The 24568-nt window shown below is 31.2% G+C and overlaps 2 protein-coding genes across 2 annotated transcripts in view; one reads left to right on the plus strand and one right to left on the minus strand.

Annotated features, from left to right (window-relative positions):
• Positions 1 to 147: 147 nt before the first annotated feature.
• LOC147806304 (uncharacterized) lies at positions 148 to 6282 on the minus strand. Its single transcript, XM_087169133.1, has 2 exons — positions 5836 to 6282; positions 148 to 5754 (listed from the first exon to the last, which is right to left on the minus strand). Exon 2 carries the CDS (start codon positions 4795 to 4797, stop codon positions 346 to 348), a length of 4452 nt encoding a protein of 1483 aa, XP_087025259.1. The 5' UTR covers positions 4798 to 5754; positions 5836 to 6282; the 3' UTR covers positions 148 to 345.
• A 6183-nt stretch (positions 6283 to 12465) lies between these two features.
• LOC147806305 (uncharacterized) overlaps positions 12466 to 24568 on the plus strand; it is a 38804-nt gene continuing 26701 nt past the window's right edge. The window contains exons 1-3 of the mRNA XM_087169135.1: positions 12466 to 12759; positions 18770 to 18902; positions 22146 to 22268. Coding sequence (XP_087025261.1) covers positions 22155 to 22268 — 114 coding nt within the window. The 5' untranslated portion in view covers positions 12466 to 12759; positions 18770 to 18902; positions 22146 to 22154. The remainder of the gene's footprint in view (positions 12760 to 18769; positions 18903 to 22145; positions 22269 to 24568) is intronic.

Genomic DNA, 24568 nt, shown 5'->3' on the forward strand with positions numbered 1-24568 from the left:
AGGGAGTTCTCTCATCATCACCAGGCCATAAGATAAAATTTTACCATCTAAGAAACGTTTAGTTCTTCATATACATATGTAGATATAAGTTCAGGAGTTTGTAGAATATAGAAGGATATAAATATAATATGCATATGAAATCTTGCTAACAAAAATTTTCAACATTTATGTACATGCACTTACTACATAAAACAATTTAGTTAAATACAGAAATCTATGCAAAACATTTGATTATAAATACAAAACAATTAAATATGAATACAAAACATGTTAATATGAATATTAAACAATATAAAACATAATTTAGAATGAATGTAAACCAATAAGAAAAAATAATATTCCTTATCAATCCTTGTATAAAGGATTTCGACTTAAACAGTCTACGTTAGAGTTATCCTTTCCTCTTTTATGTTCTATCTTATAATTATACGATTGCAATGCCAAAGACCAGCGAAGAAGTCGCGGATTTTGTCCGGCATTCTTTTTCAGCCAAACAAGAGGATTGTGATCTGTTTGGATACAAAATTCTGTTTGCCCATCAATATATCCCTTTAACTTTTTAACACCGTATAAGATTGCAGCGCATTCCTTTTCGGTCGTGGAATATTTTTGCTCAGCTGATGTGAATTTTTTGCTTAAGTACAAAATCGGATGTTCATTTCCCTCATCATCTTTTTGAGCTAAGATAATCCCATATCCTAAATCTGACGAATCTGTTTGCAAAATAAATGGTTTTGAAAAATCTGGCGCATGTAAAATAGGCTTATTCGCAAGTTTGTCCTTTAAAGAATTAAATGCTTGAGTGCATTCCTCATTCCACACAACTTTCCCTTTTTTATTTTTACCCTTTAACAGTTCCGTGAGTGGCGCAGTTATCACCGAAAACATTGGAATGTATTGACGGTAATACCCAGCCAAACCTAAGAAAGCCCTAATTTCTGTTTTACAAGTGGGTATAGGAAAATTTTGAATAGTTTTCACTTTAAGCTCAGCGGGTGAACGTTTTCCCTTACCAACAACATGCCCAAGATATTTTACTTCCTCTTGCACAAATTTACACTTAGTTGGTTTTATAGTCAAGTTAGCATTCTTTATTCGCTCTAAAACCTCTTGTAAATGTTGCAAGTGCTCTTCCCAAGTTTGCGAAAATATCGCAATGTCATCAAGATACGGAATTGCGAAATCCTCACAACCTTTTAAAATTTCACTAATCATCTTACTAAAGTGATATGGGGCATTTTTGAGCCCGAACGGCATACGCAAAGGTCTATAAGTTCCAAACATTGTGGCAAAAGCGGCTTTTTTCTGAGCACTACTGCTCAACGGAATTTGCCAATATCCTTTGGTTAAATCAATTAAACTGATATATTTGGCAGCTGCTACAGTTTCTACTCGCTGTTCAATATTCGGAATAGGATAAAATTTAGTTAGCGTTATTTCATTCAATTTACGATAATCTATACAGGGCCTACGTTCCTTACCCGGAGTTTCAACTAAGATCATTGGGGATATATAATCAGAATCGCCTGGTTCTATAATATTATACTTTAACATTTTATCAATTTCCGCTTTAAGCAATTCATTTTGACGATGTGTCACTCTATAGGGTTTTTGTTGAATTCTTTTATCACTAGTTAGTTCAATATCGTGCTCAACTAAATGCGTTTTCCCCGGAATATTGGAAAACATTTTACGATACTGAAATAACAAGTTTTTTAATTGGTTGATTTGTTCCTCATTTAACCTTGCATTTAAATTATTTGATTCAACTATTTCGTTAAAATCATACACATTAGGATCGGATAACATGTAAGGGAAGTCTGCATCAATTTCAGACTCAAAGGACTCATTCTTCGTAAGATCTACTATATTAACTAGTTCAGGTCTTTTACAATAAGACTTTAGCATGTTAATGTGATAAACTTTATTTTGTTCTTGTTTACCCTCAAAACTAACCACATAATTGGTCTCAGATAACTTTTTTTCAATTCGACCTGGTCCTTTCCATTGAGGAGCTAATTTATGAGGTCGATTTACGGTAAAGACAAGCACTGAGTCACCCTCGTGAAATTCCCGTTTAACAGCATTTCGATCGTACCAATTTTTCCTTTTGTCCCTAGTTTCTTCCATTTTTTCTTTAGCTAAATCCTGGCTTCGTTTTAAGCGATTTATTAATTCAAAAACGTATTGTACTACCGTATTCTCCTCGTCGGAAGGATCTAACCATTTTTCGTACAATAATGCGTTGGGAGTCCTAAGATTATTTCCATGCACAAGCTCAGAAGGACTAAACCCGGTACTATCATGCGTTACAGTTCTTAATGCAAAAAGAGCAAGAGGTATTTGACTTTCCCAGTCAGGAGCAGCTTCAATGCATAAAACTTTCAGAATTCGTTTTATAGAACGATGGAAGCGCTCGATTGGATTACTCTGTGGATGGTAAACAGAACTCCTAACAATCTTCACCCCAAACCTCTCAAGGAATTCTACCGTTAAAGCACTCGTAAAATACTTGCCTTGGTCGGTTTGAATTACTTTAGGAAAACCCATCCGGCTGAATATCAACAAAAGAGCGTTTACAACTGATTTGGAAGTTAAATTTTGTACTGGAATAGCATCAGGGTATTTCGAAGATAAACACATTGCTGTAATAAGATACTTATTGCCCTGTGTAGACGTTGGCAGTGGTCCACATGCATCCACATTAATTTTACAAAAAACTTCCGATATTATAGGTACAGTCATTAACGGTGCTTTCTTTTGGTCGAATGGTTTTCCTACTCGCTGACAAGCATCACACGACTTAACATATTCTTCAATATCTTTATAACAATTTGGCCAGTAAAAATGCCTCCCCAAATTGCCCTTCGTTTTATTGATCCCTAAATGACAAGATGTGTCTTCGTGACTTATCTTTTTAACTTGCTCCCTAAGTGTTTCAGGAACAACGATCTGATTTTTTTCAAACCCCAATTTATCTATTTTTTTTCTCACTAAAACCCCATTAATTATTTTAAAATCAGTTTGATTATCCTCATTTTCAGCTAACTCAAATAATGGTACTAACTCTTTGCTTTTTTTCTGTTCTCCAATAAAAGTACTAGAGTCTATTTTAATAACATCTAGAGACGAGTCATTTTTATCTAACTGAGGTAAAACGTCCATATCCTGTGAATCACTCCCTATCTCACTCTCTTCAAACTCAACGTTTTCCTCTTCGACATCTAACTCCTTGTCGACTGAACTTTCCTTATTTTTAATCTGTTGATTTTGAGATCTTGTAATAACGGCATTTACAGTTTCAATTTTTGAACCACCATTTCCCCCAGATTGTTCAAAAAGAGACGCAGTTTCGTTTCCTAAAAGATAACGTCCCTGATCTAAGTCATTTCCGACAACTACAGCTTTAGTTGTTATCATGCCTAAATTACACTCTACATCAATTTTAGCGACAGGTAAACATGTCATATGGTTATCAAAAATATGCTTAACCCAAACGTGTTCTCCTGTCATTCTATCCCTACTGACATATTTCTGACAAACAACATCAACAGTTGCTCCTGTATCCCTGAGAATGGGCATCTTGAATCCATTTATTTTACCCTCAAAAGTGTACGGATCTAATAAGTTTTTATCTGATCTTGTTTCGATCCTATTTGCCTCAGATTTCGGAATTCTAAGGTTAGGACATTGTGGCCGGAGATGTTCCATAGAACCACATTCATAACATCTTAACTTCCTTTTTTGGTCAAAAGAAATATCTGGTTTACTTGCAGAACTACGCGTTTCATTATTTTTCCTCCAAGAGAAATTTTTATCTTTGTATTTATAATCCCCGAAATTATTATTTCTATTGGACTTATACATAGTTTTGTTTCTAGGGTCGCCAGGTTTAGATTTCCCATTAATGATTTTCCTAGCATCCTCAAATTCCTCAATCTTTGTTACAAATTCTTTAGGCGACTTTATAGAGGCCCATTCTTCAAGAAAATGCTCTTTAAATTCAATCGGAACCCTTCTTTTAATCTGATCTACTAACATTAAATCTTTGAGCTCTTGAAAAGTTTCAATTTTAAGGCCTGCAAGCCACCCATCCTGATAAGTGCTTAATTCGTGATAGAAATCATACCACGTTGAATCGGAATTCTTTTGTGATTTTACTAACAATTGCCTAAATTTTTCGGCACTTAATTTAAATCTGGTTAGTAACAAAGATTTAACATTTGGATACTCACGAGTTAATTCCTCTGACTCTCGAGCAATTAAATTATTTATTTCTGTCGGTAGTGTACCGATAAGATATGACACCCACCTGTCTGCAGGAATTTTTAACACCTTAACCTGTCTCTCAAACAGTTCGAGAAATAAACTTATATCATCTGTTTTTATGTTAAATTTTGGCATAAGCTTTTGAAAATTTTGACTAAAAGTAGAATCTACAACTGATGTAGAAACATTGGTATCCTGTTTTGTTTTAAGACATTCGAGTTCAAACCGTTTTATTTCTAATTCGAATTCTCTGTCCTTCTCCTGTTTCACTAATTCGAATTCCCGATCTTTTTCCTGTTTCTTTAATTCAAATTCCCGATCTCTCTCTTCCTTGTCTAACCTTTCTTTTTCAATCCTAGTATTTATCGTACTTTCACATAAATTTTTAACAAATTCTTCCTCATAGTTTTCACTACTAACTATCTTTTGTTTTAAACCAATTATTTTAAGGTCCTCCGAAACCTCTACTCCCAATTCTTCCGCGATCACAAACAGATCACACTTTTTAGCCTTACTTAAAAAAGACATTTTACAAATGTATAAGTAGATCTTACTATAACAATAATAAATCAAGTAAATAATTCAAAAAGCAAGACTTAAAAATTCTAATAACTACCACTATAATTGGTTTACAAAAATAAGAGGAAATAGATCATTTATCTCTCCACTTGAACGTAAGAGAGGAAAAAAAAAAATATCACAACTTAATATTAAATTCTATAAAAAGAAATTAATGCTCTTCTCCTTTACAACTATAAAAATGAATTCAATTCTACTACATAAATAACTCACTTCGCCAATCGGCTACTCTTAACATAAACAGTCTCCTTTCCTCCCCCTCTCAACTGAATAGAGGAAAAGAAAAAACAAAAACGAATTCTCATATATTTCTGCTGGCGCCAAAAAGGCTGACGCTTCAAAGAGTCTATATTTCGTTTTCTTAATTCTAAAATGAGTTTCGCTTAAGAACAATTAAAAGCACTCAAACTGAATTATATAGCTTTACATAACTATTTATATATATCTCTGTTGCACAAATGTGAGCCTACTATTAATAAAATAAATCTACACTAGATGAAAACCAGATTTCGTTAAAATATTTCATCTAAATCAATGTCAAACGAATAGGTTCAGAACTGACGTTCTTAACCATTTTCTTCCTACATATAAACAATTCAAATCCACATCCCCTTCATATCAATGAAAATCACTATTTTTAGTAAAATACAATATCAGAACAAATACCATATAAAAACAAAAATTCTCAAGTTGAGAATACCAAGATATTATTAATTCTTATGATAAGAATAACTTAAACTTAATCAATATCCATGTAATATCAACATTCACAATACACATGTATTCATAATACATTCCCTTTTTTGTAACAACACGGGCGTGTTCAATTTTTTTCCAGGTTGGAAAATTGATTCGAAAATATTTCAATATTCATGAAAAATAAACATTCACAATGCATTCTCTTCTCTGCAACACTGGTGTGTTAATTTTTTTTTTCCAGGTTGGAAAAATGATTCGAAAATATTTCAATATTCATGAAAAATAAACATTCACAATACATTCCCTTCTCTGCAACACTGGTGTGTTAATTTTTTTTTCCAGGTTGGAAAAATTATTCGAAAATATTTCAATATTCATGAAAAAAACACATTCACAATACATTCCCTTCTCTGCAACACTGGTGTGTTAATTTTTTTTCCAGGTTGGAAAAATTATTCGAAGATATTATGGCCTGGGATGTGAAACAAAATGAGAACACATACCTTTTTTCTCCCGATCTCGGTGGAACCTCCAATAAATATACTTGTCTGTAATGTGTGGCACAAATAAATAGTCCAGGTTGGAAACTATTATTTATTCAAACTCTTCGTTTCCACAACACAAACAAATACACACACACACACATATTCAACACATGAAATAATATATAAAAATCTCGAGCGAGAGAACGTTCAGAAGTCCGTGTTCTCATTTCGACTTCTTCGAACCAACTCCACATCTCCTCTCCCAAAAGTGGCCCCCACTCGCCAAGATAGGCGCGCTTACTTCCATAAGTGTTATAATTTATTTCTGTCTCTGTTTATTAAAATACGGAATTGAAATCTTACAGTATGAATAATTTATTGTAGTTTTGAAAATATATTTGTAATTGTGTTCAAGTGATATTTTAAAAGACATATTCATCTATATGGGGACTAGGCATTTTTCAAACTATTAGCATGGTCGATAAAATTGTGTCTTTACTATTTTGTGCTAATTGCCAATTCAGTATGATTATGTAATTTCAAATAAGTTTCATTTATAAATTGATAGTCTGAAAATTAATAAAATCATTAGAAGGTTGTGATAAAACTATGAACAAGATGTAAAGCAATCTTATGTAATTTTCACTGTTTCCTTTCTCCTTTTAAGAAATTCAATGCATATTCCATACAGTGTTTGCTTCTTTTTGGAGCGTTATATAATTTAAAAATACCATTTAGAATAAATATTAAATAAATTATGCAATTGTCCATTGTTTTTATTATATCAACAAAATATATAGAAATTTATCTCAACGTAAAGAATTCTAAGAAATTTTTTATAGACTATTTTATATTGTTTTATGACACTTATTGAACAGCTTACCCAATTCTGAGTTTACGACTGTCAATGTTCAACTCCGTAGCCATATATTTTTGAACCCAATCTAGAGGCAAGGAAACTCTTGGATCAAGAATTGGGAGAAATTTACCTTAGGAACAATCTAAAGTGACAATAGTGAGATCTTTACATCAAACACTTCCTTGCTATTTTTTCCAGATGGATACTTTTATTTCATAACCGTCGTTGAACAGCCGATCCAATTCTGAGTTTACGACTCCACACGATGTTCGACTCTACCCTCTGGTAATTGTGAACCCAGATCAGAAAACAAGGTAACTCCTGGATCAAGCATTGGGATAAACTAGCCATCTTGGGAGAAATTCTAATTGAAATAACCCGCATTTGCATTGCATGGAGAAGAAAATCACCTCGGTTAACCAACGACAAGAGGACTTTAACCCATAATACGTCTGCCACTGAGGATATTTTACATCAACATTGTGGCCGAATTCGAATCGACCAGCCATCGTTTTGATTCAAACCCGGTTCACCTCATTGAGAGGCGAGTGCTTTACCCCCTCAGCCAACACTGCTCCTTATTGATTATTAAAAGAATTCGATTAAAATAGACAAGAGTGGGAAAATTTCGTGAAGGAAAGTATTTTTTTCTTAGGCATAACTAACTTATCTTAGCCATAACTCTTATCTGTGGCTATTGAGGCTAAATTAAGTGTTGCTAACCTAATTGTAGATATTATAGACACACATTTTCCACGTGACAAATTTTTACTTAAAAATAATATTTAATATTTTTTAATAATAAATGTAATATTTTTTAAATCGATACTTTGCAAGTTTGTAGGAAATCCACCAAATGGCAGCAAAATGTGCAACAAGTTCATTTTACCTACAAGGAATTCGTGATGCGTTTCTTGAGCAAAGTGAAATAATTGGTTTATCATTATATTACCCCATGGCCTTCATAAACTGCTTCGTAATTTCCACTGAAGATTTTTCTCAGTGAAAGCAAAAATTACGCTTCATAGCTTCATTTTTTTAAGAAATAAATTTAATACAAAAGAATTTTAAGAATCAAACAATAAATAATTAATTATTCAAGCACAGATATAAAAAAAAATCTCACAAACACTTATGGTAATATACAAAAGTGAATATAAAAACATTTTTTGAAAAAAGTTCTATTTAGTATTGAAAATATCTGTCCGAATTCATTATTATTGAGAAATATTTTCCGCAAAAAACAAGTGGTAAGATAGTTGAATTCTGTTATAAACTAACTTTAACTCGCAAAAATGTGATGGAAAATTCACTGAAATAGATCGGGATACTGAAACCCGTCTATGGGATAATAAATATCAAAGTAACTTTCAATAACCTCAAAAAATTTAAAAGCACTGAAAACAGCGATGATGCTTATTTCGGCATAAATGCGAAGCTTATAACAGATCAAAATAATTTTGAACCTAATATGTAAAATTTTGTTTACCCATTGTTTTAATGAATAAAATAATCTGCAGCATTTTTCGTTACAAAATTTAAAATCAAAGAAAAATTGTTAATGAATTGTTATGCTGAAATGTTATTGAATTATAAAAATTTAATTGTTTAATTTTTAATTGGCAAAACTTAAAATTCGATTAAATAGATTGTAATAAGAATATATAGTTTTTATCGCGTCGCTCATTTAAAGAGTGTCGTAACTTTGCATCTAAAATGTAATTTTTTTGCAAAAATGATAGTTAAAAATAGTTTTTATTTTGGGGAAAAATTTCTCGAAATCGTAACGATAGAAAGGACACCCTTAAAATATTCATTTCATAATTGGGTACCTGCAAGAAGCATCACGCGTGGGTATCAAACCCTCACTTGACATCGTTAGTAAGTATCCAAATATATCATCGTGATAATAAACCAAGCTTAATAGCCATTGCTTTAACATTCCACATTGTTGTGTATTTATAGACAGCCAACTAATTTCAATAATTTTATTATTATTCTCGTGTTGCAAAACTCCAAATTTTGCCTCGCAGACTCTTTTCTCAGCCTTAAGTGTATCGGTGTTAAACTATTTCTGAATAATAATGAAAAAAATTTTTTAAAAAATTTGGAATATACACTGGTGTGCAAAACTTAAGCAACAAGTGCGTTTTTTGTCATAACTCTACAAGAAATCATCCGATTGACATGAAATTTGAATATGATGTACGTTATTTTGTACTTAAACTACTGTAAAAGAATAATGGCGCAGAAATGAATATAAAGCTTAAAGTAGGGTATGGAACAAAAAAAAGGCTTTATTTGACATATAGTGGCGTTACACATGATCGGCTGAAGAAGCGTAAGTACAACTGGCAGATGTTTCCTAGTATGGGATATGCCCTCCCCTTACTGTAATTGTTGCTTGGCATCGTCTCTCCATGCTAAGCACCAGATTATCCAGGAGTTCTTGGGGTAAACGTCTCCATTCCTCCTTTAACGCATCTTTCAGCTGATGGATGTTACCAGGAGGATACTGTCGTGTCGCAAGACGTCTCCCTAATGCATCCCACACATGCTCTATGGGATTTAGATCTGGAGAGTAAACTGGCCAGTCCATTCGTGTGACATCTTCACCTTCCAGTAGCTCTTGAATATTAGCAGTACAGTGTGGCCGGGCATTGTCATCCATAAAAATAAAGTCTGGTCCAATGGTCCCTCAGAACAGACGCACATGGGGTAGGATTACCTCATTGCAGTAGCTGTCTCCAGTTACAGAACCTCGGTCGAAGATCTGAAGCTCAGTCTGCCCGTTCAACATAATGCCACCCCAGACGACAACTCCAGGACCACCATAACGATCTCTTTCCGCGACGTTATTGGGATGAAATCGAACTCCAACCTCTCTCCAGATCAACTCACGTTGAGAATCGCTTGTAGCACTAAAACGACTCTCATCTGTGAAGAGGACGCGACTCCATTGATGAGGTGTCCAGGTTTCGTGTACTCTGCACACCACTCTAAACGGTGCCGCCGATGGCTAAATTTTAAAGGTATGCAGCGTTCAGGTGGTCTAGAAAATAAACCACCTTTGTGGAGGCGTCTGGCCACTGTAAATTTTGATACTTGTTGTCCTGTGGCTGTGCACAGTTGCTGAGATATGGCGATCGCTGACTGAAAACGGTTTCTTTTCGCCTGGAGGACAATGTAACGGTCATCTCTTGGTGTTTTTTTCTTTGGACGGCCACCACCAACCTTCCGAACAGCTGTACCAGTAGTTTTAAAGGCATTCCAAGCACGAGAAACAACACTTTTGTTGATCCCGAACTCTTCGGCGACACTGGTCACACTACGCCCCTCCTCAAGCTTCCCAATCATTCTTCCTCGAGTAAAGTCGTCTAAATGATTTCTTGAAGACATGTTTCACAAAACAAATCACTTGCACTTGCAGCGAAAGTCTTTAACTACGGTGCTCTTCATCCTTTTATCACAGCTTTGACCTGCACGCGCAGACCCACAAGGTTTACGTACACTTACATCACCTACGACGTTTTATTTCTAAAATTTGCATGCAAATAATCTTTCTACTGAATTACGTGCATATTATACTGCAATTTCATGCCTATCTTATACTTTGTTGGGGAGCTGTGGCCGAAAAACCACTTGTTGCTTAAGTTTTGCACACCAGTGTATTATTTAGGCGAAAAAGTAACGGCAGGGGGGGATTATACAAAGAAGACTTAAATTCATTTCCCAAAGCCGCAACCCGAAACCGATATTTTTATAAGACAATGTTACTCTTTAAAATTGTGCCAAAAACTTTGGATCCAAGTTATAATCTTTTTTCAAAAAATAGTAGAAAAAAATAGTTTTTATTTTGTTGAAAAGTGTTTAAAAGTGTAATAATACTCTGCCCATTAAAAAAAAAGGTTCCTTTCATAAATTTCGTTCTCAGAGCAACAAGTATGTGGAATTTCAGCCCTGCAATTTTAAATTTCCCCTCCATGAAAGTGAATAGTTTCGTTTCTGACGCAGATGGAAAAACGTAGATTGGCAATCGCAACACTCGAATACGCCATCTGGGGAGAGACCGGTTTCGTGCCCTTAGCCCTTCTCCCTTCCCTCTCCTCCTCTTTTCAGTTGTATAGAAATGACAATTTTTAGTTAATATAAATATTTTTTTGAAATTTCCGTGATAGTTTTCTTTAGAACTATGTTTAATGTAGTTTTCAGTTCCATATAGTTTTCCAACTTGAAAGATTTTAATCTACAAGAAAATCAAAAGAGAAACTGACCTATGCCATAGGTAGAGAGTTCTGCCCCTACGTCACCTGCAGCCCATTTCGATCGCCAATAACAACGCTTTTCAGGGTTCGCTTAAGGAAGTTAGTTAATTTCTGTCTTGATTTCCGAACAGATTAAAGACTTTTAACTACTTGGAACGCATAACTCCATTAAACATAGTTTTTGAGCAAAGCATCTGGGAAATTTTAGAAAATATTTTTGACAATTACATTGCCAGAACTGAGAAGAGGAGGAGAGGGAAGGGTCAAAATATAGAACTGGACTTCTCCTAAAGTGACGTATTAGTTGTGATCGTGAATTTAAATCACTTTTCGAATCGTTGAATTTCGGATATGCATTAATCTCAAAGGCGCAGCTTCTCCATTGACCCGAAAAATTAAATCAAATTGTCATGAGAATGTAGTTGGATGAGAATGTAGTTATTCAGTATCCTTCACATTGCATCCAATTGCTGAAAATACTATTTAGAAGCTGCATATAAAGGACAATTTGCACTGTATTCGAAAACCCCGATAATTATCCATGAAACAACTCTGATTATTAACCAATCTGGTTAGGTATCCCGTTGACTAGCGTGTGAACTGTGAACTCTTCAATCAGGTTCACATTCACGTGCGGATCCTCAAGAGCTATTCTCACTTAATGTGGCTCAGGCACTTCCGATCATCACTGGAAAAATGGAGAACCCAATTTTTGAGTTTTATTTTTACGTATCAAGTTTTCCTTCTCTCTCAACTGTTATTGGAAGTGCATGAACTGCATTTAGTGAGAATGGCCCATCAAGTTCGCACAAAAGATGAGAAAGATTATCTGTAAGGTTACTCTCAGTGAATGCGGTTCACGCACTTTCAATTCAGTGAGATTGGCTCTTGATTGATTCAAAGTTCAGCATCGGACCTATCCGGGTCCCGCAGTGGACTGATCGTTAAGACACGGTTCCCAGCAGATCACCGAAGTCAAGCATCACTGGCTACGGTCAGTGTGCGGGTGGGTGACCACTTGAATCAGTCTGCGTAGGGACCGAGGGTGTGCGGTATTGGTCCTCGTTAAACTGTGCTACCGTAAAGTGCTCGACTTCGCGCGCAGGTCGTCGGGCTACCAAAGCGGGGGTGCCATCCCTTCCGCAGAGGATCAAAATTGTGATGGCATGTCTTCGGATCATCCTCCGGGATGTTTCCCAGACCGTCGCCAATAGCCCATTGCGCAGCTCTAGTGCGACGTAAATTAACAACAGCCAACAACAACAACCTATCCGGATCTAGAATTTCTTGGAATTTTTTTGGCAACTTCATTACAAATAGAACCGAAACTTTTGAACTAAGTTGTTGTGACTGTGTTGCTGATGTTTACTTTAATTTTCTATCTGACAGATCTTTTTAATTTCTCTAATTAATTTCGTTTTTTGAATTTTTCATTGCTATTAAGTAATTGTCTAGGATATACTAATTATTAATATTCCCAGGCTTTTAAATTGCGACGTAAGCATCCGAAGTTGCTACACGTTGGTGGAAAACTGTGCAGCAATTTGAAATAAAAAATTACGAAGCATTTTTTTTAATAAAAAAATAATGTCGCCTGTTAAAGGTTTGAATTTTTATTTTACATTCAATTTTCCTTCAATATGTGTTACTTAATTTTAAATAGATTTGATGAAGGGAAAGTCCCTTTCTACAACTACTCGCAGATCAGATACCTAATCTAAAAGCTATTTAATAATCTTATTATATTATTATTTCTATTAATTCCCTATAAAATTTTAATTTTGTAGATTATATTTTTATGAAGGTCATAGTTTCGACAAATGTTTAATTTTATTCACGCTTTATTAAAAAATGTTCATATAAATTAATGGAATGTATCTATTTAGCAATTTGTAATAGTTTGATGTTCTTGCTTTAGTGGGATTAGCCAACTATGACTATTTAAGTGTGGTATATTTGACACAAAAAAAAATGAAGCCATATTTTGTTCTTCTATATCATAAATAACTTTATACTATAACAATTCATAACATTTCTTGCTGAATCTTGCACAATGCATTGATTATTTCAATTCTAACTAGGGTTTTGAAAGTCTCTCTAAAAATTTGATAATCAAGCTCCATTTCTTACTCATTGTTTTTGTTTACATGATTACGTTTTTTACTTTAAATTTTTATTAGTCTGTATTCTAGATTTTACTATTTTCATAAATTCTTTCTGTTTAAAACAATTTCTTTCTCCTAGTGACCATTTTACACAAATAAAAACTTAATGCATATGCTTTAGTAGTGTATATGTAAGCAGTTTATATCTGATGTGTAATTTACGGAATAAAAAAGAATTTAGAGTATTATAATATGATAGATCTCAAAATCTTCATAAAGCTAACTTTAAACACTTAGATAATTTTCTAATATATAAGTGTCAAAACCCTTAAGCTAACTTTAAACACTAAGATCAATGTAATGTCTTAATTTTAAGTTATCAAATAAAAACATTATTTTTTATAATTATTTAATTCAAAATTAAGACTTAAGCTAGTGTATTACCATCAATAAGTTATTTTGATTGCCAAAATTTGTATTTTGATATTTTAACTTATCAGTAAGGGTGGTCATGTCAGGTGTTTCTTAACAGATCATTAACAACAATTTTATAGTTAAAATGTATCCTACATAAAATAATATAGCATGAAAACCTAGGCTTTGGAGTGGGGTTTGTATTCATGGAGATCTATAAATTTTGATTTAAAAGATATGCAGATTTTTAAGTTAAGGAAAACTGAGTTATTAAGTTTCTATAATCACGTCAACTCTGACTCCAGTTTTTATTGAACAATATGAATTTGAAATAAAATTAAAGCGAATTAAAAGAAATTTGAAAAACCTAGTTTTGAGATCTTGCTGGGGTTCAATATATTTAAAACCAAAACACCAAATTTTGTTGAATAACAAGCATATTAAAAAGATAAAGGAAGACATTGATCAACTTTCACTAAAAATGAAATTATTCTCAGAACAATTGGTGTATTCAAATCAAGATGGTCAGACTGCAACAGAGTCTATCATTTTCTAATGATGAATTAGATTTTGAGTAGATTTGGATAATGTTGAAAAGGCTAAGGCAAAGTGAATAAAAATAAAGAACCAAGAGTCTTAAAAATGTAAACAAGATTTCTACAGCTCTTGTAGAAATAAAAATTAATGATAACTCTCACAAAGCACTTCATTTACATAGCTGCCAACTGTTCAGAATTTTTGGGATTTGTTCCTAATTTTTAAATCAAATCTGAAAATTTGATATTTTTATAAAAAAAAAATTTGAATTTTCCTTAAATTTCAGTATTTTTTTTTTTTAAACCAATCCCTTGTTCTGATTGCCACAAGCATGCTTCCTATGATTATTGTGCAGAAGTGATTTTTAGTAGCTTTTTATTGGAAATTACTATTCCAATGAAGGCTGATTATTTCACTAAATTGAATCTTAAACAACTATTATTATTTTTTAAAAAATGTATTGTAGTATTTTAACATTTGCATCAGAAATATTTGTTTATGATGTAAATTATTATTTACCTGTGTTTAATGATTTGGAGAAGAATAATTGTATAATAATAGGTAATGGTTGTTTTCAAACTATTATACTGGTATTCCTAATTATAAAATATTAGTGTTATTATTTAATAGTTAAATTTTTGTCTTACTATGATAATTGGTACGTATAATGAAACATTGCCTAAGGTTGGCTGCTGTGCATTTAGGCTTTATAAAAATCTATTCTGAAAAATTAAAAGAAGTAGCTCTAAGAGTAACAGATCTTCTACCTACTCAAGTTAGTGTAGAAAGACCCCTGTGGCAGAATTTTTTCGAGCTTTCTGCAACAATTCTCTCTAGTACAGACCTTTCTGAGAGACATTTTAAATAGTTGTAAATATATACCTTACTAATTTAAAGTAACAAAAGCACTTTCTGTAAAAAAAAAGAAAAGAAGAAGCCATCATGTATAGAATAGAACATATTAATTTTTAAATTATAAATGTGAGAATATTTTTTAATCTACATATAAAAGAATACATATTCTAATATTATTGCTGATATTCTCCTGTTTTAAAAAAATATTTGTATAGTTAACCTTTTTTATATTTTTGCTATTTGGAAATACTTTTTATAATATCAATCTGAAACTCTAGCTAAAGCAAGACATTGCAAAAAATTTTTATTCTCAAAAGAAAGTAGAAAAAAATCATGAGTGTTTTTTCCAATTCTGATATGGGAGAAAGGCATTTTTTGAATATATAGATATCAATATGATATACAGGTGATTATCAAAATAATGGAAACACTTGTGAATAAAAGGGACATTTAAGAATTCGCTTCATAAGCATTAAAATATAATCTTAGCTACCAGTATTTTTTCATATAAAAAGTACATATATTAGGTGGTATGAGAGAGCTTTAACAGAATTGTCTACGTTTTGAATTTTTTGTCAGAAGCGTAAAATGTCAGACCTCACAGATTTTCAGAGAGGCCAAATTGTAGGAGCCCGACTAGTTGGAGCAACAGTGACCGAAACATCCCAGCTTTTAGGCGTTTCTAGAGGTACGGTGTCTAAAGTCATGACAGCATACACACAGCGCGGAAAGACAAGCTCATCAAAGCAAAATAGTGGACGGAAGGAGAAGCTGATTGAAAGAGACCGACGGGTATTGAAGCGGATTGTAATGTCTAAAAAGAAAACAACTGCAGCCAAAGTGACCGCAGAGCTCAATCAGCATCTGGATTCTCCAGTGTCAACAATTACAGTTAGAAGATACCTTCATAAAGAGAACATTTACGGCAGAACAGCAGTTCCCAAGCCACTTGTCACAGATGCTAATGCAAAACGTCGTGTAGAGTGGTGCCACAACCACAAAACCTGGTCGATTGATAAGTGGAAGACTGTTATATGGTCAGACGAATCGTCTTTCACCCTTTTCCCCACAACAGGACGGGTACATGTCTGGAGAACACCTGCACAAGCGTATGATCCTGATTGCCTCCATCCAACTGTCAAGCATGGTGGTGGATCGGTCATGGTATGGGCAGCCGTGTCATGGTTTTCTGCTGGCCCAATGGTAACCCTGAAAGGAAGGATCACTGGGGAGAAGTATAGAGAAATTTTAGCTGACCAGGTCCATCCTATGATGCAAATTTTGTTTCCTGCAGGAGATGGAATTTTCCAGGATGATAATGCCCCTATTCATGCAGCCAGAGTTGTCCAATCATGGTTTGATGAACATGAGGATGAAGTGGAACATCTACCTTGGCCAGCACAGTCCCCATACCTCAATATAATCGAACCGTTGTGGTCTATTTTAGAGCTTTCAATCCGGAATCGATATCCTCCACCGGCATCTCTCACGGAACTTTCACAATATCTCCATGAAGAATGGTACAATATTCCTCTAAACACTATTCAGAATTTGTATGATTCGATTCCTAGGCGAATCCAAGCTGTTTTGCATGCAAAAGGCGGTCCTACGCCATATTAATAAAGGATTCCTTCAAAATCTGGGGTGTTTCCATTATTTTGATAACCACCTGTATTATTCAATGATATATTATTCAATGATAGAATAGAACATATTAATTTTTAAATTATGAATGTGAGAACATTTTTTAATCTACATATAAAAGAATACATATTCTAATATTATTGCTGATATTCTCCTGTTTTAAAAAAATATTTGTATAGTTAACCTTTTTTATATTTTTGCTATTTGGAAATACTTTTTATAATATCAATCTGAAACTCTAGCTAAAGCAAGACATTGCAAGAAATTTTTATTCTCAAAAGAAAGTAGAAAAAAATCATGAGTGTTTTTTCCAATTCTGATATGGGAGAAAGGCATTTTTTGAATATAATTCTGCAGGAAGCGGAAAAAAATTTCTGCAGAAAGAAAATATTTTGAAAAATTCTGCAGATAAAAAACTCATACTTCTTTGCTTCCAAATTAAAAAAAAAATTCTGTAAGAACTCTGTAATGTTCTTCAACAATGTCGCCACGATTCTGCCTCAGAGAGAAGGACTATTCTAAGCTCTGATGTTAATCAAATTGGAACTACAGTCAGACTTAGATAAAATGAAAAACATTCTGTACACATTGATCAACTCTTGTAGTTAGTTTCAACTCTTTTGTCTCCATGTCATTTTAGTGTTTAAAAATAAAAATAAAAAATTAAATTTTTATAGAACTCTATATTGATTTGTACCTCAGGGATAAATTTGAAGAAAAAAACCAAAAAGCTGAAAATAGAAATCCAAAAATGTTCAAAAACACTTTTTAAATAATTGAAAAAATTCCTAAAATTTAAACAAGAAAAAGTGTATGTAGGAAGCATTTATCTACGGAATGTTAGCAACGTTTTAATAAAAATATCAATGCAAGATTTTATTTATTTGTTTAAATTGTGTGAATATGATTCTCAATGTGTGTTTTTTTAAGTCACGCAAATACATATAATTTAAAAAATCGTGTAAATATGAATCTTGCTGTTTGATTTTAAAATCACATAAATACGAATCTTGATGCTTCATTTTAAAATTTCGCGTACATGAATTCGAATGTATAATTAAAGTCACTTCTACCCTGATCATAATAGTGGCATTTAAAACTGTGAATACAAACGTGGTATTTGATATAAAGTCATAAAAATACGAAACACTATTAGCGATCTTAAATGATATAAAAAGGAATCTAATGTTTATTTTAAATCATGTGAACGTAATTTTAAATTGAGTTTACATTGATATTGGTAGGAAAAGGTGTTTGTTTATATTTTACCTCTGTCTGCATTCCTCTATCAAAGATAATCTTGTCGTAGCAAATTTTTTCTTAGAAATTACTAATGCTAGTTTTTCATTTCATAATTAATACTAATTAATATAAATATGCCACCAATTTCTTTTTGTGTAGCATCTCTTTCATATACTTTTTTTTTAAAAAAAAAAAGCTGTAAAGAGGGAGTCTGTTTTTAAATTTAAAATTCCTGAAGTTTGGTATTTTCCTTGATTAAAACAGATCCTTCGCAAAATACTTTTAAAATCAATGAGATCTTTATTTAATAATTTTAAAACTGAAACTCATTACAGGCTATAAAAACAAGACCTTGTTTTCTCATGTTCATGAAATTTTTGAACAGATCATCCATTTATGTGATCTGTTTACTTTATTTTTAAAAAATTAAGAGAAAATATTTCACAAAAAATTTGAAATAACCTCTGTTAGTTGTGATTCCCATAGAGAGTAGTTCAGTTCAGCGTTTGATAATTTACTTTGACTAGTGGAAAGTCTATTTTTTACTTTTTTTTGTAGTAAAAGTGGTGGATCTTAGCAAATTTCTTTATTTTTAGATATGAAAACAATATTACTAAGTAACTATACCTACTTAATAACATTGTTTTTTATTAAAAGTCATCTATCTTAGTAAAAAAAAATTTTTATGTGTGAGAACAATGTTACTAAATAACTATACTTAATAACATTATTTTTAATATTTTGTTTAATTATCATAAATCTTTTAATGTTCATTTAAGTTACTGAGATATTTTTTACATTATAATTTATTTGCAGGTAATCTAAAGTGTAAGATGCAGAATATTTCTTGGATATTTCATTGATTCCATTTTATTGTATGATGCTCATACCCTTGATGCCTTCATTGCTACTCTGTTAATTGACTTTAAAGTTTTATATACTATTCTAGGTACATTTTTTAAATATTATTTTATTGGATCATATTTGTAAAGAAAAGTATGATGTATTTTATATCTTGTCTGTCTACTAAATAGGTGAAAATTACTATCAAGGCACGAGCATAGTTAGGTCAAAGCTCTGAATACCTATTCTTCAGCCGCTGTACATATTGATCTTAAGCATTTCATGCACAATAAATAAATATAATATTTCATACTCTATATGTTTTACAGGGTGTGTAGCGTTTTTAGAAAGGGCTTTAAGATGCTTATTTTTGATTTTCGTTTTTTAAAAGCTGTAAAAGGTGCCTTTTTTTTTATTTGGGGTTTGTAAAAAGTGCTTCATTTTCTATCTTTTAAAAATAGATTTTTCCTTGCTGTATCGATTGTTCTAAATTTAAAAAAAAAAATGCATTATTTCACAATTTTCTCTGCAATATTTATCAGAAACTAGTTATTTTATCATGATTATGTAAAGTTTTTGAAAATGTTTTTAAAGTTTTATTGATTTTATGTTTATAAATTAAGACAAATGATAGGAATAAAAATGATGGGAAATTTTTTTTATTTTTATTACACAGATCCTAATTATGAATTTATTTTTGGAAAGGATAAAAATATTTTTTAGTGCTTTAAAAGTACTTAAAGGTGCTTATTTTTTTAAAAAATAATTTGGCTACGCAGCCTGTTTTAATATTCTTAATTTCATACAACATTTTTAGTTTGCTGCATTTTTTTTTTTTTTTGGTATTCGTTTTGTTTTTGGGTTTGTATTAATTAGCAGATATTTTTAATTTCAAAAATGTACTACAAAGCATTATTTCGAATGTATAAAGTAGTTATGCAATTAAGCTAATGTTAATAATAACCAACTGATATGATCAAATATTCAATCACACATTAACTGTTTAGAAATTATCTAAAATTACCGTTGATACATAGACTGTCTTATTATATAATTTCTGAATTTAGGATAAATTTGTCAGAATAATATGCATACATTGTTTCTTATGGATTATCATTTAGTATTTCTAATTAAATAAAACATTTTGTATGTTTCATTTTGGAACTTTTTATTTGAAAAAAATGTTATTCAAAGATTAGGTTCAATGTTCCTTATACCTTAAATCAATGTTCATTATGCCTAGTAAAAATACTTTTTTTCTGCTCCAGGTAGCAGTATATATAGCGAAAGGTGTTTTTCCATTTTACAAAGCTGGAAGTGTGTATTCAAACCAAAATAATAGAATTCTTCCTAAAAATTCAGAAACACTGTTTATTTTACATCATAATTTAAAAATGTGTGATAAATGACTCAATGAAGTGAGGTTAACATACCTTGTACATGATAGGATATTGATAAACAGAATAAATAGTATAATATGTTAATTATTTACATAGAAAACATTTTATTCTGTGACAATAACTAGCCTTAAGTAAATTTTATGACTTCATTTATCTACAATAAATATGTAGAATTTTGTTCTAGGAAAGATGTGCAAGTAATGGGTACCCTCTTCATATTTTGGTTTATAAATAATAAAAATTCAGCTTTTATTTATTTTTGATAATTCTCTGAATGATTTATATATTGTTGTTGTTTTTTTTTAATTTTTTATCCATGTCTATGAAATTTGTTAAATTTTGTTGATAGATTAATATTTTTTAAAAAACTAACTTATTATACCAATAACTTTTGAAAGAAATTTCTTAAGAATACTCATTATTGGCACATCTACCCTAATATTGTATGTTTACTCTTAAATTTTAGAAAGTCATAGTCGCCAAAAACAAAACTCAAAATAAATAATTACAATTAAAAAAATTACAACCTACCTGCTACTTTTACTTATGTCTTTGCTTGAAATTTGTATAGATAGTTTTTGTAAACTTTTTGTTTATATTTAATTTATTTATATTACTTCAAGGTACTCAACAGACCTCATGTTTATTTTGCATTCATCTCTTCATCTAACTAAATATTTCATTTCAATATTTTTCATAATAAACAAATAAATTTTTGTTAATGTAGTGGAATTATCAAGTCAGTTGATATGCAGTTTATAATTCTATCTATTTCCTAATTTTTTGCTTTCTTATTTAGCAAAGTAAAGCAAGCTCGCATAAAATTCTAAGCAGATAAATGAATTTTCCTATTTCTCTTTGCAATAAAGGGACATATGGTCATTGTTAAAAGTCAAGAATTGACAAAATCTACTTAATTGCAATAGCTTTCAAACAAACTTTCTAATAAAAATCTTCCTTCCAGCATGTCAATTTTTTCTTCAGTTGCAATTTTGTGGGCATATACCATATACAAAAAAAGCATCTATTTATTATAGTGTGAGATGAAAAAAACAAGTAAAATTGGCATTTCTGCAAGTATTTTTGAAATCTTCGAAGGAGTTACTAAAAATTCAGGGGTAGAAGTTAAGAACATTTAGTCACTGATCATAGGATTCAGTAATTAATAGGTATTACTAATCTGTACACATTTACAATGAACCATTTACTTGTCTCCATTAAATGTTTTTTTTTTTTTTTAAAGAAAAGAGTTAATAAACTGAATTTAAAGGAGAAATTAATGTACAAAGACTACGCTATTTTGTGACAAAAGCAAAGACCAGGACATCAAACCGAAAATCAAAAAACCAAAATAGCAAACTAGCTCTTTATATATGATTGCTAGTCTGTGAGTGATTATTTTATAGTCTGAATAGAATTTTACTGAACTATTAATCAGACTAACAGACCAATGTTAATTTTGAGACCTGTCCTTTTATGTTCTTTGAAATATTTCCTTTGAAAGTGTAGCCATTTTTCTTTAAAAAAATCTTTTTTTGCTTCATGTTTTTTCTTCTTCTTTTAATAAACAATTTAATATTATCTTCATCCCTGTTAAATGAAGGAGTTAATATTTTGGAATAATTTTTATCTTTGCATCAAGAAATCTTTTGATTAACAGGATATACTTATATGCGCTTGGAGAAATGCAATAGAGGGAAAATGTGATGTTAAGCTCATTGTTTTGAGAGTATCGTCACAAGTCTGTTGTTAATTAGCAGAGATAAGAGTGAAATTTAAATAAGAAATTAATTTTTGTATTGATAAATAACTTCAGCAAATGTGATTCTTTTGACATGATTGATTGTTTGTGCTTACAGGGAATAAGTTCAATTGTAATAAAAACCTCTGTTATTTTGAAATTTTTGTGTTGTCGATTTTAAGTGATATTCTGTTCTTATTCTATTTAGTTTAAAAAGATGTCCCAGTTTGATAGAAATAACTCAAATCATCTTGGAGCAAGGAGCAAAATTAAGGTTTCTGCTGATTCAAACTCAAGAAAAGGAAAGAAAAAAGGACAAAACGGCAATTGGGTAAATTAGTTTCTCTTATGACATTTGTTTAATGATATGCTGTTATTTACATTATCTATTAGGAGTTTAATTTTAAACAGTTGTATAGTTTTTCTTTTAAAATTTGACTTAATTTTGTGGTTCCCAAGTTTTTTTTAGTCTTGTTGTCCTTTTTTAAATAAGATTTTTCCATCGCACCACACTATAAATAGAACTATGACTGATCATTGGAAGATAATTTTCTGCTAATAGGCTAAAATAAAGGATATTTCAGTTTTTTCTACATAAAAAATGAATAAGTTATTTGTTCAACATATATCTTGAAAATGTCTTTATTACATTATCTCATAAGTTTGAAGTATTATTTTAAATAGATACTTATTATTAATTTTTAAACCTATTCTAACATCTTGTTGCAACTTTTACTACCTACAAATATCAAAAAAAAAATATATATATATATATACATTTTTTCACTGAAATACTTATATTTATCTCAGGATTCCCACGGTCTTTAAAAGTCCTTAAAAACTGCTTAATTTTTATTTTGGAAAATAAGGGCCCTTAAAAGTACTTAATCTTGGTACAAGGATTTTAAAAGTCCTTAACTTTTCAGCATCACTATAGTTGATAGGAGCAATTTTTTAGTTCAGTTTTTTAAAACAGAAAATCATATTTTTCACCTAGAATTAGACCATGCATCGAGGGTAAAACATTTTAGAAAGACAAAAAGGAATGTGTGTGTATGGGGGGGGGGGCTTCAGGCAAAGAGAAAAAAGCATATATTAGTTCTTTCATGAATATATTCTGCCTTTTACCTGGAATGATACTCTATGAGGAGAGTGAAGCATTCTAAACAAAACAAAAAAAGAATAGTAACAAATTACTGCACATGGAAAAGTTAGTTCTTTTTTGGGTAGAGGGGAGGGAGCAGTTTTAAAGTAGAGTAGAAGACCCATGCTGGAAATTCAGTTTTACTGGTAAAGCTTCTGCTTATGGAAATTAAGTAAAACCCTGAGAAAAGAATCCATAGGGAAAACTAATACCTAACCATAACTTGAAGAATTAAATGAATTTGTATATTATTTCAATGTGTAATAAGTAACTGTAAATTTATAGAAAACAGTAAAATTTTTTAAAATTCATGATTGTACTAAAAATGAAACAGATCTGTAATAAACAGGGTTTGAAAAGTTTGAAAAATTCCAGCCTACCTATGTTTTTCATCAAAAACCTGGGGTTTACTGGTTTTTAGATGAAAACCTCAAGTTTTCTTAAAAATTACTTTTTTTCCCCTAAGTACTAAATACGAAAGCATGATTTGCTTCTAACAAGAAAGTTAAATATTTGGTCTATTTATAATTTGTCTTGTTGCAATGTAAATTTTTTTTTTGAAGTTTTAGATTGTTACGCTATTATTTTTATTTTTTAAGGATATCAGATTGTTACGTAAAAATTTAAATCTTAATTAAAAGATCCTTAGATTTTGAAAATCATTTTATTCAGTTAACATTGGAACTTAATATACTGTTTTTAATTTTTATTCAATTTTTGGTTGCTTTGAAATTACTTCATGTTTTTCGCCAGATTTTTTAGTAACATTATGTAAAGTTAATTCTTAATAACAGGTTTTGCTGGAAATAATTTTGTGTAAAATTCATCATAAAAGTAAATATAACTCATTTGCTGTTTAGCAGTGTTTTCATTACAGAAAAAAATGGGAGAGAATTTCTCGCTCTTTCTCAGAAACAGGGTGAGATTTCAAAAAGTAAAGTGAGATTTCTATAAATTTAAAAAAAAACACGAATAGACTTGAGGAAAAAAATATTTCTTTAATTATAATACATTTTTAACATCTTCTAATTTCTAAACCATTGAATATTGTCGAGTCTCAGTAGCTCAGGGGTAGAATTCGCTTCTATAAAGCCGAAGATCCTCGGTTCGATCCGGGAAGCGGACACTCATTTTTCTATTTAGTTTATGAGCATTCCAGAAGCTTCTGGAATGTTCAGTCTACGTCATTTCCTCTTTCGTTGTTCCTAGGAAGCTTCTAGAACATTCTGAGCAGGGTTCATTCTAGACTAAAAAAAGGGCAGGGTGCTAAAAATTGAAAAGGGCACTATACTTTTAAAAAAAAGGGCAGCAAGTTTAAAAAAGGACATTGTATTTTATAAAAAGGGCAAATATCTTAACCTTCTTTGCATAGTTAAAATGAATAATTATATATAAGTTTACTTTTATCACTAATCACAATTATAATTATCAAATGTATAACTACAATTTTCCAAGGAAAAAAGGCTACAGTTTGAATTGAAAAATTT

Source organism: Parasteatoda tepidariorum, chromosome 8 (assembly GCF_982258835.1).
Source record: "Parasteatoda tepidariorum strain Cologne lab strain chromosome 8, Ptep-v5.0, whole genome shotgun sequence".
Taxonomy (NCBI): domain Eukaryota; kingdom Metazoa; phylum Arthropoda; class Arachnida; order Araneae; family Theridiidae; genus Parasteatoda; species Parasteatoda tepidariorum.